The following is a 13,618-nucleotide window of genomic DNA, read 5'->3' on the forward strand; positions in this document are numbered from 1 at the left end:
TCAGTCACCACCAGCTTCCCCAACACTTCCTTCCAAGAGTGTCAGCCGCATCCCCAGTGAGCTAGCATTTTTGCCCCTGGCATGGGCTGGGCACCTGGGAGTCCCCAGCCGACCCCGGGTTTCAGAGAAGTGCCACTCGGAACCTGGGGTCAGCTGGGGAGTTCCCAGCTGATCCCGGGTTCCGCAGGAATGCTGCGCTGGAGCCTGGGGAGTCCCCAGCTGACCCAGGGCTTCACGGCGCTGCCACCACACAGCTGATTCCCAGCTCAGCTGTGCGGTGCTGACCCTTTAAAATGCTGTCTTGGCATTTGAAAGGGGCAGCGCCGCATGGCTGATTCCAGGATTAGCTGTGCTGCTGTGCATGGAGCATGGACTCCCCAGCTGTTCCCAGGATCCAACACGCCATTTCTGTGGAACCTGGTATCAGCTGGGGAGTCTGAGTCCCCCGCTGACCCCAGGCTCCATGACTTTGAAATGCACAGGAATCCATGCAGCACTGTTGCTTTGAAACGCTGTGGGGAGCCCAACATAAGGCTCCCCGTGGTGTTTCAAAGCGACAGCATCGCATGGAGTTTGGGATCAGCGGGGGAGTCCCCAGCTGATCCCAGGCTCCACATGGCGCTGCCGCTTTGAAATGCCGTGTGCAGCCTAGGGATGCAGCATTTCAAAGTGGCAGTGCCGCGTGGAGCCTGGAGTCTGGCCCCAGGCTCCATGTGGCACTGCTGCTTTTGAGTACCCCCTTCTCGCCTCTTTCTGATAGAGGCAACAAGGGGGGGAGGGAAGCAACTAGTCAGCTAGCCTGTAAACTGTCCAATAGGCATTTGCTTATCGGATAGTTGACTAGTTGTTCACATCCCTACCCTAGGACACAACCCGCTCCTTCACTCAAACGCTCTCCCAGACCCCACATCCTCTCCCACACCCCAATCCCCTACCCCAAGCTTCCTTCTGCACCTAACCTCCGCCTCAGATCCCGTACTCCCTACACAGGGGAGCATGTCCCTTAACCACTTATCAAAATCTTGAAGTGGCCCCTCAATCAAAAATTACTGCCCACTTCTGCTATATAGTAACAAAAGACCTGATCCAAAAAGGCTGACTCCTGTGAGAGTTGAAGGGACAGCACCTTCCAACAACAAGCATACAGTTAGCATCAAAGCTAAAAAGGTTTTCAGCATAGGAAAAACCTGTTGCAAAATAAAAGCAAGCAGCTCCTATATCACTCTTGTCATCAGATGATCTGAAAGAGATTTACATGAAAGAGGTGATATTATCCTCATTTTATTGATAGGGAAACAGATGCACAGACTTGCCCAGGGTTATGCAGCAAGTCAGTGGCAAAATGAGGAACAGAATCCAGATCTCCTGTATCCAGTAAGTGCACTGCTCCCCCAAAAACAGAATCTGTCCTGAAACATTTATGCCCCCAACAAACCTGCAGGTGAAAGGCAACAGCAAACACAGCCCACAAAAAGGAGATTGAAGCCAGTAAATATATTTGCAATAGAAGGCTTTAATCTCAGCATCTACATTGTTTTACTCTAAATGGAAAACTCTAACTTCTGCATGCAGTACATTATGTATTAAACATCCAAGCTTACCTTCATTGGCAGAATACTTCATCAGGAGAATACGACTTGAGCCCAAGGTAACGAATGCTCCTCCTAAAAGGCAGGTGTACAAGGCTGACTTGGTGCACCATAAAGAATGGCTGGAGCACTTCATTTTTCTGCCTTGCTGTCAATGCCCTTTGGACAACAAAATAAAAATACCTTGTATACTTATGTTCAGACACTGATAATAGATACCCTCCTTTCATTCTCTTGGTGCTTCAGAAAATCTCTGACCAGCAGCAGAACAGAGATACTGGAATGCACTAGTGCTGTGGTTTTCAACTGGTGGTCCATGGACCACTGGTGGTCCATGGTGACTTTTTTGGTGGTCCACAGGAACATTGTCCAAAGTCACATGGTGTGAGCAGGCGCCACTGTTAGGCTGTTTTATGCCGTGTTCACAAGCACGCAGCACATCATCCATACAGTTACCTAGGACGCAACTGCGTTGCGTTGCCAGTAACTTCTGTCTGAGGTTCTGAGTGTTAGTGTAGCTGCCACCGTCGTGCTGAGCGGTTGCTGTGTCGTTCATCCTGTGGTACATGTGCTGTTTTACAGATGTGGTGTAGTTTGTTTATAATGGCAACAACAGGAAGAAATGTCAAGTGCAAGTATTCGGAGAACTACATCAAATTCGGCTTCGCTTGTCAAGAAAAAGAAGGTGTGAATTTGCCACGTGTTATTTGTTTCAAGGTCTTGGGGAATGATTCAATAAAGCCGGCTAAGCTGAAACTCCATCTCAAAAAGTGTCACCCCAACTTGTTGCAAAAGGATGAAGATTATTTTGAGCAGCGGTTATCAGGTCTGAAACGGCAGCGCCTCGACTCAACAAGTGCATTCTACAATAAGTCAAGCAATGCAGTGCGCGCTTCCTACATTGTTGCATACAAAGTTGCACAGGCCAAGAAGCCTCATACCATTGTAGAGCAACTTGTGCTTCCCAGTGCAAAAGAGGTGGTGTGGCTTGTTCTTGGCAAAGAAGCAGCAAGGAAGCTGAATGATATATCTGTCTCTAACGACACAGTATCGAGAGGGATAAATGAGATATCACAGAACATCAGTGAACAAGTTGTGGATGAAATAAAGAAGTCTCCATTGTTTGCCATACAACTAGATGAATCGACCGACATTGCATTGTGCTCTCAGCTATTGGGTGTTCTCATGATACATGGTTGAGGGAGACTTCAAAGATGAGTTTCTTTTTTGTAAGACTCTTGATACCACCACAAAGGCTCAGGATGTGATGAAAATTGTTAACGATTTCTTTGAAGTACATGGTCTGGGGATTGGGTAAATCTTGTGGGTATCTGATGGTGCACCTGACATGCTGGGCTCAAAATCGGGCTTCCAAACGCTGGTGAAACAGCACGCGCCAATGGTTCATTGCTTCATTCATAGGGAAGCTTTGGCGTCAAAAACATCGACTGATCAACTGAATGCCGTTTTCAAAGGGTTGGTGAAAGTAGTCAATCACATCAAATCACTGGCTCTGAACACCAGGCTGTTCAAAAGATTTTGCCTGGACATGAGTTGCGACTTTGATGTGTTGCTGTTCTACACTTCTGTACAGTGGCTGCCAACAGGTAATGTACTCAACAGAGTTTTTCAATTGAAAGAGGAATTGGATTTATTTCTCCAGGATCAAGGGAAAAAGGAATTCCAAAATGTGTTGACGCAGTCAAATTTAGAACTTTTGTATCTTGTTGATATTTTTGGAATCTTGAACAAACTGCATCTTCAGCTGCAAGAGACAGGTGCAAATCCATTCTCTCACCAAAGCATCATCAAGGCTTTTCTTGACAAATTGGAATTCTGGATCTTAAGAGTCTAAGGCAATAATTTGGTTCAATTTCCGTATGTGGAGGCCATGCTCGGGGGAAAAGGAAGCCATTCAGACGCAAGTTCTCGATCATTTATGGAAGCCACGAAACGAACTCCAACGATACTTTCTGGAGGGGAACAGGACAACGGATGAATTATCTTTCATCAGGAATCCATTTACAACAGATGTTAACAGTGTTCCAGAGGATCTGCAGGAGGAATTCTTGGCTCTGAAAAATGATTTTGCGGCTCAAGACGTGTACCAGCAGTCTACCATAGAGAAATTTTGGGCCAGCGTGACAGGGAGTTACCCAAATCTGTCAGCAAACACAGTCAGATTTTTTTTTTTGCCATTTGCATCAATTTATATGTGTGAGACTGGACTTTCGTGTTTGTTGCACATTAAGTCCAAACAGAGGAATCGGCTTGTAGTGGAAAGCAATATTCACTGTGAATTATCAAGTACCATTCCAAACATTGAATAGCTTATCAGTGAGAAGCAAATCAAAAAAATCTGTTAGTAAGAAATAAATTTCTAACCAAAATGTTCATTGTCTGCTCTTTTTTATCATGTCTCAGAAAGGAAGTGGTCCACGAAAATTTTTTGATTAGCCTGGTGGTCCGTGGACTGAAACAAGTTGAGAACCACTGCACTAGTGGAAGATTCAAAAAAAGCAATGCTGGGAGAGAGCTGTATTTGTACCATGGTGAATAACTACGGGGGGTTAAACTAACGTCATAGTCATAGTAGGTACCTAGTATTTTATGATTTCTCACATTTAAAGAAAAAAAATCTTGTTCCTACCCTTGGCAATCTGCTAAATCTCATGTGCAGAAACAGGATCTGGTTCATTTCCACTGGTCCAACTACACCGGTCCAATCGGGACACAGATCTCCCAGCCTTACCAAGAGCAACACCTCAGCAGGCTCCAGACCTAGGATTACTGGACTGAGGTTGGGGAAGCACCGACACAAGGAACCGCGCGCGCAGACGCTCTCCTGTTTCTGACTGGCGCTGCTCCTCAGAGCCAAGGGCCTGGGACCGGCTGTGCCAAGTGCAGCTGCCCGGAGCCGGGGCACGAAGACGCTGCCCGTGCAGACGAGCGGCCCGGTGTTTTTACCCTGGAAAGCCGGTGCCCTGCTCCCGGGGGCCACCCTGCGGCAGGACGTCACGCGGGGCGGGCAGGACGGCACGCCGCACCCCGCTGCCCGGGCCAGAGAGGTGGAGCCCGGGACGCTCCCGCGTCAGACCCGGGCCAAGGGAGGCGCGTCGGGTCCCGCTTCTGGTGGCTGCGGCGCCGGGCGCTCACGGCCCGAGGCAGCCCCGCCCCCACAGCGCGCGCGTCCCCCTCAATGGGGGGAGGGGAGGGGAGGGGAGGGGAGGAAAACGAGCGTTACCCGCCCGCCCAACTGACAAACCCCGCCCCCGATCCCGGGCGCTGCCGAGCTCACCAGGCAGGCGTAGCTCCCGCTTCCGGCATCGTCGCTCGCGCACGCGCAACGATACACAGGAAACCCCCCCCATACACACACACTTCAGTCACGTGCTACGCGGGAGTGGGAGGGGCTGCATGTGCCATCTCCACGTGATTCCTCACCCTTGCTACAATCCACCGCGCATATCGTGTCTCTCTCCCCCTCCCATCTTCGTTCCGCGCGCGCGTCTGTCTCGTCAGTTGCGCGCGAGCGTCGTGAGCTCTAGCCGGCACTCTGCCGCGCAAGCATAAGGGGAGAGGGCGAGGCCTCACCCTCGCCGGACAACTGTGTCACGTGCGTGTGGGGGCGGGAGGTAAAAAGCCGGTCATGTGACTCCGGGTGGTAGCGGTGGTGGGCGCTGCGAGCTTGAGGCGCGAGCGGGGCTGCGGGCGTTCGGGGGGCTCCCCCGCGCGCGGGCGGGCGCGCGCGCTCCGGCAGGATGCAGAGCGTCATCAACACGGTGAAGGGGAAGGCGCTGGAGGTGGCCGAGTACCTCACCCCCGTGCTCAAGGTAACGGCCGCCGCCTGGCCCCGAGCGCAGGGGGCGGGCCCGACTGGGGCGGGCACTCCGCCCCTCCCCCCGCCGTTCCTGTGCCTGGCCCGGCCGGCAGCCTTGGAGGGGGTAGCGAGGCGGGGTGGCAGCCCCGGGGCAGTGACTCACCGGCCTGGGCGGGGACAGGCCTGGGGGGGGCGCGACCTCCCTGCTGGCGTGTTTACACTAAGGGCTGTGCCGGCAGAAGCGCGGCGTCACAGGCGGAAAGGTGCCTGTGGGTGGGGTGGCCGCACCCGCCGGATACTAGGGGCTTGTCCTTGTACATAACTTTAGGCCTTTTTCTTCTCGCAGCCCCCCTCCCCCCAGGAAAAAAAAATGTTCTGATTTTTCACACGTATCATCATCCCAGGTGCACTGCACCACAGTAGCCTCTTCCCTTTTCTTTGCTACAGAGTGGGCAATACTTTTTGATGGGGGAGGGAACACTCCAATAACTTGGTAAGTGGTCAGGGGCTGCACTTTTCTATTATATTAATGGAGTGGGGGGAGGGTGTCCTGGGATGAGTATAGGAGGGAGCTCTAGGTAAGGGATTCAGGTACAGGATAGGGATGTAAGTGAGTAGTCAACTATTTGCATTTTCCTCCCCCTACCCCACTTCTTGCTGCCTCAATCAGAAGCAGCAAGGGTGGGGAGGAAGCAGGAGCTAGAGCTGGGGGAACTGTCTTAAAAGCTCTCCCAACACTGTGTCCCTGGCACTGCTGCCTCGATCAAGGAGCATGCCACACGGAGACACACATGCTAGCCCCAGCAACCATTCACTTTAAGCAACATTGCCCAGGTGTCCTGTTAGGGCACAGGATTTAGCCCAGAGTGTCATGGTAGGCCAGATCCAGCAGGCTGTATTTTGTCCACCCCTGCTTTACAGGAATAAACTGTGCAGCTGTGTCTAAACTGGCAAGTTTTTCCGCAAAAGCAGCTGCTTTTGCAGAAAAACTTGCCAGCTGTCTACACTGGCTGCTTGAATTTCCACAAGAACACTGACGATCTCATGTCAGAAATCAGTGCTTCTTGAGGAAATGCTGCTCCCGTTCGGGCAAAAGTCCTTTTGCACAAAAGTGCCAGTGTAGACAGCTCAGATTTGTTTTGTGCAAAAAAGCCCCGATCATGAAAATGGCGATTGGGGCTTTTTTGCGCAAAAGCACGTCTAGATTGGCACGGACGCTTTTCCGCAAAAAGTACTTTTGCAGAAAAGCGTCCGTGCCAATCTAGACACACTTTTCCACAAATGCTTTTAAAGGAAAACTTTTCCATTAAAAGCATTTGCGGAAAATCATGCCAGTCTAGACGTAGCCTGCTGGTATAAGCACCTGGGTATAACTGAGTCCACAGTCAGGGAGTAAGGGGTAGATATATTCCACTCTTACTACACCAATGTACAGGCAGTCCCCGGGTTACGCGGATCCGACTTATGTCGGATCCGTACTTATGAATGGGGCTTTTCTCGCCCCGGAGGACATGGGTGGCGGGACCACCCAGACACGCCGTGGTCCCGCCGCCCGGGTCCTCAGTGGCTTTGCTCCGCGTCTCCCTGGTCTGCTGGGGGGACCCCAGCGGACCAGGGAGACACGGAGCAAAGCCGCAGAGGATGCGGGCGGCGTGACCACGGCGCGTCTCGGTCCCGTCGCCCGCGTCTCCCTGGTCTGCTGGGGGGGGGGGGGGCGCAGCTAGTGCGCCCTGCCCCCCCCCCCCCTTCCCCCAGCAGACCAGGCTTTTCTCGCGGACGCCTGGGGCAGAGCAGCTGTGGTGCTGCTGGGTTGGTCCAGTAGTGCTGCTCCTCGGCGCTACTGGACCAACCCGGCAGCACCCCAGCTGCTCTGCCCTGGGCTTCCTGGAATCAGCCGCTGCTGGTCAGTTTCAGCAGCAGCTGACTTGGGGACACCTGGGGTAGAGCAGCTGGGGGGCTGCCAGGTTGGTCCCCGCAGCGCCGAGGTGCAACGCTGCAGGGACCTACCCGGCAGTGCCCCAGCTGCTCTGTCCCAGGCGTCCAGATTCAGCTGCTGTTGAAACTGATCAGTGGCTGATTCCAGGAAGCCTGGGGCAGAGAAACTCTGCCTCAGGCTTCCTGTAGTCAGCCGCTGGTCAGTTTCAGCAGCGGCTGAATCTGGATGCCAGTTCCAACTTGCGTACAAATTCAACTTAAGAACAAACCTACAGTCCCTGTCTTGTACGTAACCTGGGGACTGCCTGTAGTTCAAGGAGTATAATTTTTGTGTGTTGACAAGGCTTTAAAATAAGACTTTGTGTAGATTGTAGCTAGATAATTGCAGCTGATCTTTGCTAGCTGCAGCTGTCGTAATTATGGTGTAGACATAGTCTAGTATACCCAAAACCCTTTTAACAGGTGCAGATAGTGGTATCCACCTCTGTGTTTCTTAATCTTTTTAAAAGAAAAGTCTCTCTCTTCTCTTGCTGTTTGTTCAGTATTTGAATTTTCCGCTATTCCTGCATGAAAACAGTGAAGACAGATAAGCCTGGGCTCATCATCGGTTAACATTCATGGTTACACGCAGACTCCTGGTATGCATGGGGAGCCTGCTTAAAAGCTGGCTCCCCAGGTACACTGAGTCCTGGGGAGCTGTCTTCCCTTTCCCTCCCGCTCCACTGTTGCCTATGTATCAGAGGCAGCAGGATAGGGGTGGGTAGGTCCGAGCACAGTGGTTGGTTCCAGAGAGCCATCTGCCTCCAATGTGTAACTGCTTACATTTTCAGTGGCTGAATGGCTAAGTAGCAGTTCTTCAGAAAAGGACTTGGGGATTACAGTGGACGAGAAGCTGGATATGAGTCAACAGTGTCCCCTTGTAGCCAAGAAGGCTAATGTTACTTAAATGATTTTAACATCCCTAGTTTTGTCATGTTTTAGCTAAGTTTTTGCAACATAACCCAGCACTGGTTGTAAGTATAGAAACAAACTGAAGCCCAAGTAGGTGAAGTGACTTGACTAAGTTTACTGAGTGTCCTTTTCTGTGCTAGGAATAGAACCTATGTGTTCTAACTCCTAATCTCTCCCTCTAACTATTGTAGCACATTGTAATCAAGGAAGACATATGCTGTATACCATCTTTGTACTTTGAACTGTTTGTTGAGAGAGACTAAAATGTTAATTCAAAGCTCTTTTTTACAAAACAAGAACAAACCAAGTAGATGGTGTTATCAAACATGCAGCCCATACTTGACATGTGTGCACAATCACTGTGTGCTGCACAGGCTCTGGTAAGAGATCTTTCACAGCTGACTTCAATTAAACTGCCCAAGATGACCACAAACTCTATTCAGAAGTGAGGATGCTCAGGTTTATTGCTGACAAAGTACAGTATTAGTTCCTCATGTGCTACAGGTAAACTTAATATGTGCATGCCCGTGACAATGATCCAGCCCAATTAGCAGCTGGACAAAGGGCTAAGGTGAGGCATCCCTGCATTTATAGACTGAGTCAGACTACTTGCCTATCCCCTTATGTGCTTTGAGGCTTATGTCTCTTTGTACCTTTCTCTTGATATTTCACACAGAACATCACTATTCATTGCTTCTGTCAAATAATCTTGTGTGCTAGGTTGAGAGATTTTTCTCTTAACCTGCCAGAATATATTTATATAATCAATGGTTTTTAGCAATGCTAATACTAATACTGTTGCTGAGCTCACGTACCAAAGAGTGAACTTGCAGACAAGCATCTGCGTTTGAAAGGACCTGACTTGCTTAGATCGTGATTTTTTTTTTGTTGCTGACTTTAATTCAGGTCATGTATTAAGCCTCCACTTGAGTCTTTCTTCCTTCTATGGATGGGATTTTTAAAATACCCAGTAGAAATGCAGCATAAGTGTATCCTTTCTGTCTAAAGAAACTATGCTTTTTGCACTTTTTAAAACGGTTCCCCATGCTGACCTGCCACCTCGCACTTGTATCAGAGGCAGCAACACAAGGTGGCAGGCAGCTCCCTGGCATGCTCTTCATTTAAAACTTGGACCAGTGGGCTAGGACTGAGCCAGCCTGCCAGTCTGAGTTTTAAATGCAGAGCACACAGGAGAAGGAGGGTTGTTGAGGCTAACTGGGACCAATAAGCATTGCTCATCAGTTAAATGGTTTGCCAGCTAACTGCTAACATCCCTAGTATTTAGAGCAGTTTCAGAAATGATGGCTGAGTTTCTGGGTTCTTATTGATCAGTGCTATGCTTGCCAAAGAGGTAGAAGATCAAAGAAGTTCTTCTTTGCTCCTGTTAGCTAACTGAATTGTTTAGAATTGCAAAAAATATGCTTTGGTTATGTGACTTTTTTATAACCTCTTGGATTCTATAAGAACTACTTTCTCGTGAATGTTCTGTCCTATAGAAAATGACTGCAGGCTGGCTATAAACCAGCTTATTGACACCACAACTGACTTCAGGTTTGTACACAGATCTACCTAGAGAAGCAATTTCAGGATCAGTGTCTAGCAGTTTCTTAAGCTGTGCAGGTTCAAATGTCAACAGAGTTGTAAATGTTTCTGAATTGTCTTTATCGTAGGAGTCAAAGTTTAAAGAAACTGGAGTCATCACTCCTGAAGAAGTAAGTGTTCAGAACTTATAAAATGTATTAAAATAAGCTATTAAAATATTAATAGATTGTGGTAAAAGTTGCCATAACTTTTTATAGTAGGTCTTACATTGACTCCTGCAACTGCTGACTGAGTGAAAGTTTGGGGGTGGGATTATATGCAAACTATTTCTGCTTCTGGAGGGATAGTAACCCAAGTCTGTCAGCAACAGAATTCCTCTTGAAATACTGTTGGGGGCACAGACCCTAGGCATCCTGATATAGGCTGAGGGAGAACCCACCCTTCTCTGAACACTCTTGAGGTGGTTTGGTTTTCCTGGATCAGCAGTTCCATTCTGCATTGAAGTCTGAGAAGTAAAGCATTCATTGGACTGAAAACTCCCTTAAACAATCCAGGGACCTCCCTCACTTACTGAAAGCAGTCCTGCTTCCCATCATATGTTTTTGTTCGCCTGCTACTGAGTATGTGGTGGGGTCATAACACATTATTGGTCCCATGCCATGCACAAGCATTTCCCTGCACTCTATAGGCTGCCCTAGCTTGGCCTTTTTTTTCCTGTAGGTGCTTTCAGGAGCAGTTTACAAAGAAATTTGCTGTAAAGGAAAAAGGGTTACAAAATGCTGGTCTGTTTTTTCTATATATAAAATGCAATGGTGCTTTTTGGTTTTCTTCCTCTTCCTGTCCTTATATAAAAGACTAGTGTTTGAAAGCTGTTGTCCCTGTAGCTGCCTATGCAGAGACCACAGAAAAGTAAAATGATTGGGGAGAGGGGATGAAGGAGAGAGGTTAGCTTAAGACAAATGCAGAGAGAAGGAAGGAGGCAGTCAGAAAAAAATTTAAGATAGTGTTCACAAGACAAACAACATAAGAAGATAAATGAGGCAGAAATGTTATCCCAGTACTGTCATCTGAAACTTTTCTGTGGAGCTAAACTACATGCCAGAGGAGAGCTCTGTTTACCAGATCGTTTTTGCTAACCCAGTACTATAGAATGAACTACAGGCAGTCCCCGAGTTACGCGGATCCGACTTATGTCGGATCCGCAGATACAAATGGGGATTTTCTCGCCCCGGAGGACTGGAGCGGTGGAACGCCTGGTCCCGCCGCTCGCCTCCTCCGGGGCGAGAAAAGCTGCTCCCCGTCTCCCTGGTCTGCTGCGGGAGCCAGCAGACCAGGGAGACGGGGAGCAAAGTGGCGCAGGACCCGGGGCCGGACCCGCGGCTGCTTCCAGATCAGCTGGAAGCGCCGGGGGTCCGGCCCCGGGTCCTGCGCCGCTTTGCTCAGCGTCTCTCTGGTCTGCAGACCAGGGAGACGCTGAACAAAGCCGCGCAGGACCCGGGGCCGGACCCCCGGCGCTTCCAGCTGATCTGGAAGCGCAGCGGATCCGGCACGGGTCCTCCGCCGCTTTGCTCCTTGTCTCTCTGGTCTGCTGGGGGGGACGCAGCTAGTGACCCCCTCAGCAGACCAGGGAGATGTGGAGTAAAGCCCGGGGCCTGTGGTAGAGCAGGTGGGGCGCTGCCGGTTGGTCCCACAGCACCGCTCCTTGGCGCTACGGGACCAACCCGGCAGCACCCCAGCTACTCTGCCCCAGGCGTCCTGATTCAGCCGCTGCTGATCAGTTTCAGCAGTGGCTGAATCAGGACGCCTGGGGCAGAGCAGCTGGGGTGCTGCTGGGTTGGTCCAGTAGCGCTGAGGAGCGGCCGCACTACTGGACCAACCCAGCAGCACCCGAGCTGCTCTGCCCCAGGCGTCCCCAAGTTAACCGCTACTGAAACTGACCAGCGGCTGACTACAGGAAGCCCGAGGCAGAGTTGCTCTGCCCCGGGCTTCCTGGAATCAGCTGCTGATCAGTTTCAGCAGCAGCTGACTTGGGGACGCCTGGGGTTCTTAAGTTGAATCTGTATGTAAGTCAGAACTGGTGTCCAGATTCAGCGGCTGAATCTGGATGCCAGTTCCGACTTACATACAGATTCAACTTAAGAACAAACCTACAGTCCCTATCTTGTACGTAACCAGGGGACTGCCTGTATACTATAGCCTGAACTAATTTGTTCAGTGCTAAGCAATCCTTTGAGGTGGTAGTTTGTTTTTTTTCTAATTTCATGGCAACCCCACAAATATTTCTAAATAACTCTGAATCACTGAAGCAAAACTCTGAATCACTGATACTTAACCCTATCATCTGTGGAAGGAAAACTGCACAGGAATGTCTAATTAGAAGGAGTTTCCCCTCATTATTCAGCTGTCTATATGGACTGTGTAGGGAGTCTTTGCTGTTTGCAGCATCAGATACTAGGGATGTCATTGTGTAGATGACTACATGATAAGCCTGGATTTATAGGTTAATCTGTTCGACTATATGCATCCCCCCAGCCCCCCCCCCCCCCCCCCCCCCGCCTTGGCTGCCTCTGTATCAAAGGCGGCAGCGTAGGGTGGCTGAGGCCCAGGAGTGCACTGGCTGCCCCCAAGGACTATCGAATAGTCATGTAAGTGCTAAGATTTTATGCAGCTACACGACTATTCAATTACATGATATCTAACATCCCTATCAGCTACAAGTCCATGCCAGAGGTAGGTTCTTAGATATAATGGGCCATTGGTGTGACATAGTATGGTGTACATTCTTATTGTAGGACCTGTGCGAAGACTGCCTGTCCTCTAATCTCAAAAGTAGTGATTCTTAAGAGGTTGAGAGCTCATGTGTTTTAGCACTTTGCTTTCAAAGCATTACGGCTTCTTTTTTTTTTTTTTTTTTTTTTTTTTTTAAACTCTGGCTTCCTAGGCTCTGTAACTTGATAGCCTTTCTGCCATAAGTATCTTGTATCAGTTGGGCCCCTAGTTCTGATTCCATCTTCATAAATATGGCCCATGTTAAGATACACAGACAAGCTCTGAGTTGTCTTAAAATAATCTGTGAAAGTGTGTCCTTATTAGGCAACATTGAGTCATAAGATCCACATACAGTTTCTATAACTCAATATGTTTGATCTCTGGCTCCATGGCGTAACTGATTTTTGGATGGTTCCTTAGCCATTGTTAGGTTTCCATGTCTTCCATAATTTTGAGTTTGGTTCCCCTCCACTCTTCCTCCCTCTTCCTCCTTTTCACCCTGCCCCTCCCCCTCCCCCCAGGAATAAAGACAGCTACTTTCACAGGGTGTCTCCTGTCAATGGAAATATATTAAAGCAAATGGTCAGGGGTGTAAAGTAGTGAATCATTGCACCAAGGGTAGATGTCTTGAGAGATTTAGGGTAGAATTTTTGTGTCTGCTATCTGTCTTCTAAAAAATCTTTCTCCGTTATCCCTAATAGTTCTCAGAGCAGTAGCTTTTACCCTATTCTTCAGTGATCATTAAAGAGAAATTCTGCCAGGTGTATAAGAGAAGGCTGTTTCTTTAATGATAGTGTTTGTTATATTGGAGTGTGTCAATGAATTGTAATGCACAAGCAATTAATCAGTGCTTGTTCCCAGATAACTCATGTTTTGCTGGTACACAAACTTGCACCACTTTTTTAATGCATTCCAATTCCAAGCTTGTATTTTTATTCCAATCATTGGTCTCTTTGAAATGCTGATTGCAAATTGTGATTGTGTGGCAACTTTGTGACATAAGACTGAAGCT

The 13,618-nt window shown here is 49.2% G+C and overlaps 2 protein-coding genes across 10 annotated transcripts in view; one reads left to right on the plus strand and one right to left on the minus strand.

Annotated features, from left to right (window-relative positions):
• Positions 1-5,231, minus strand: part of SLC35A5 (solute carrier family 35 member A5) — a 49,475-nt gene extending 44,244 nt beyond the window's left edge. For 3 of the 8 annotated variants that reach the window (XR_003090889.2, XR_003090888.2, XM_006112218.4), the window contains exons 1-2: positions 4,240-4,819; positions 1,602-1,748 (exon numbers count right to left, since the gene is read on the minus strand). Coding sequence is in view for 6 of the 8 variants with exons in the window: in XM_006112218.4 (XP_006112280.2) it covers positions 1,602-1,725 (124 nt within the window). In the remaining 2 variants the exon portion in view is untranslated. Of the gene's footprint in view, positions 1-1,601; positions 1,749-4,239; positions 4,820-4,887; positions 4,974-5,033 lie in introns of those variants that run through there. The other 5 variants (XM_075906797.1, XM_075906788.1, XM_075906822.1 and 2 more) reach the window with 5 other exon arrangements.
• The window catches only part of ATG3 (autophagy related 3), a 34,058-nt gene continuing 25,670 nt past the window's right edge, over positions 5,231-13,618 (plus strand). For both annotated transcript variants that reach the window (XM_075906881.1, XM_075906889.1), the window contains exons 1-2: positions 5,231-5,422; positions 9,966-10,007. In XM_075906881.1, coding sequence (XP_075762996.1) covers positions 5,351-5,422; positions 9,966-10,007 — 114 coding nt within the window. In that variant the 5' untranslated portion in view covers positions 5,231-5,350. The remainder of the gene's footprint in view (positions 5,423-9,965; positions 10,008-13,618) is intronic.

This window comes from Pelodiscus sinensis, chromosome 1 (genome assembly GCF_049634645.1).
Source record: "Pelodiscus sinensis isolate JC-2024 chromosome 1, ASM4963464v1, whole genome shotgun sequence".
Lineage (NCBI taxonomy): Eukaryota > Metazoa > Chordata > Testudines > Trionychidae > Pelodiscus > Pelodiscus sinensis.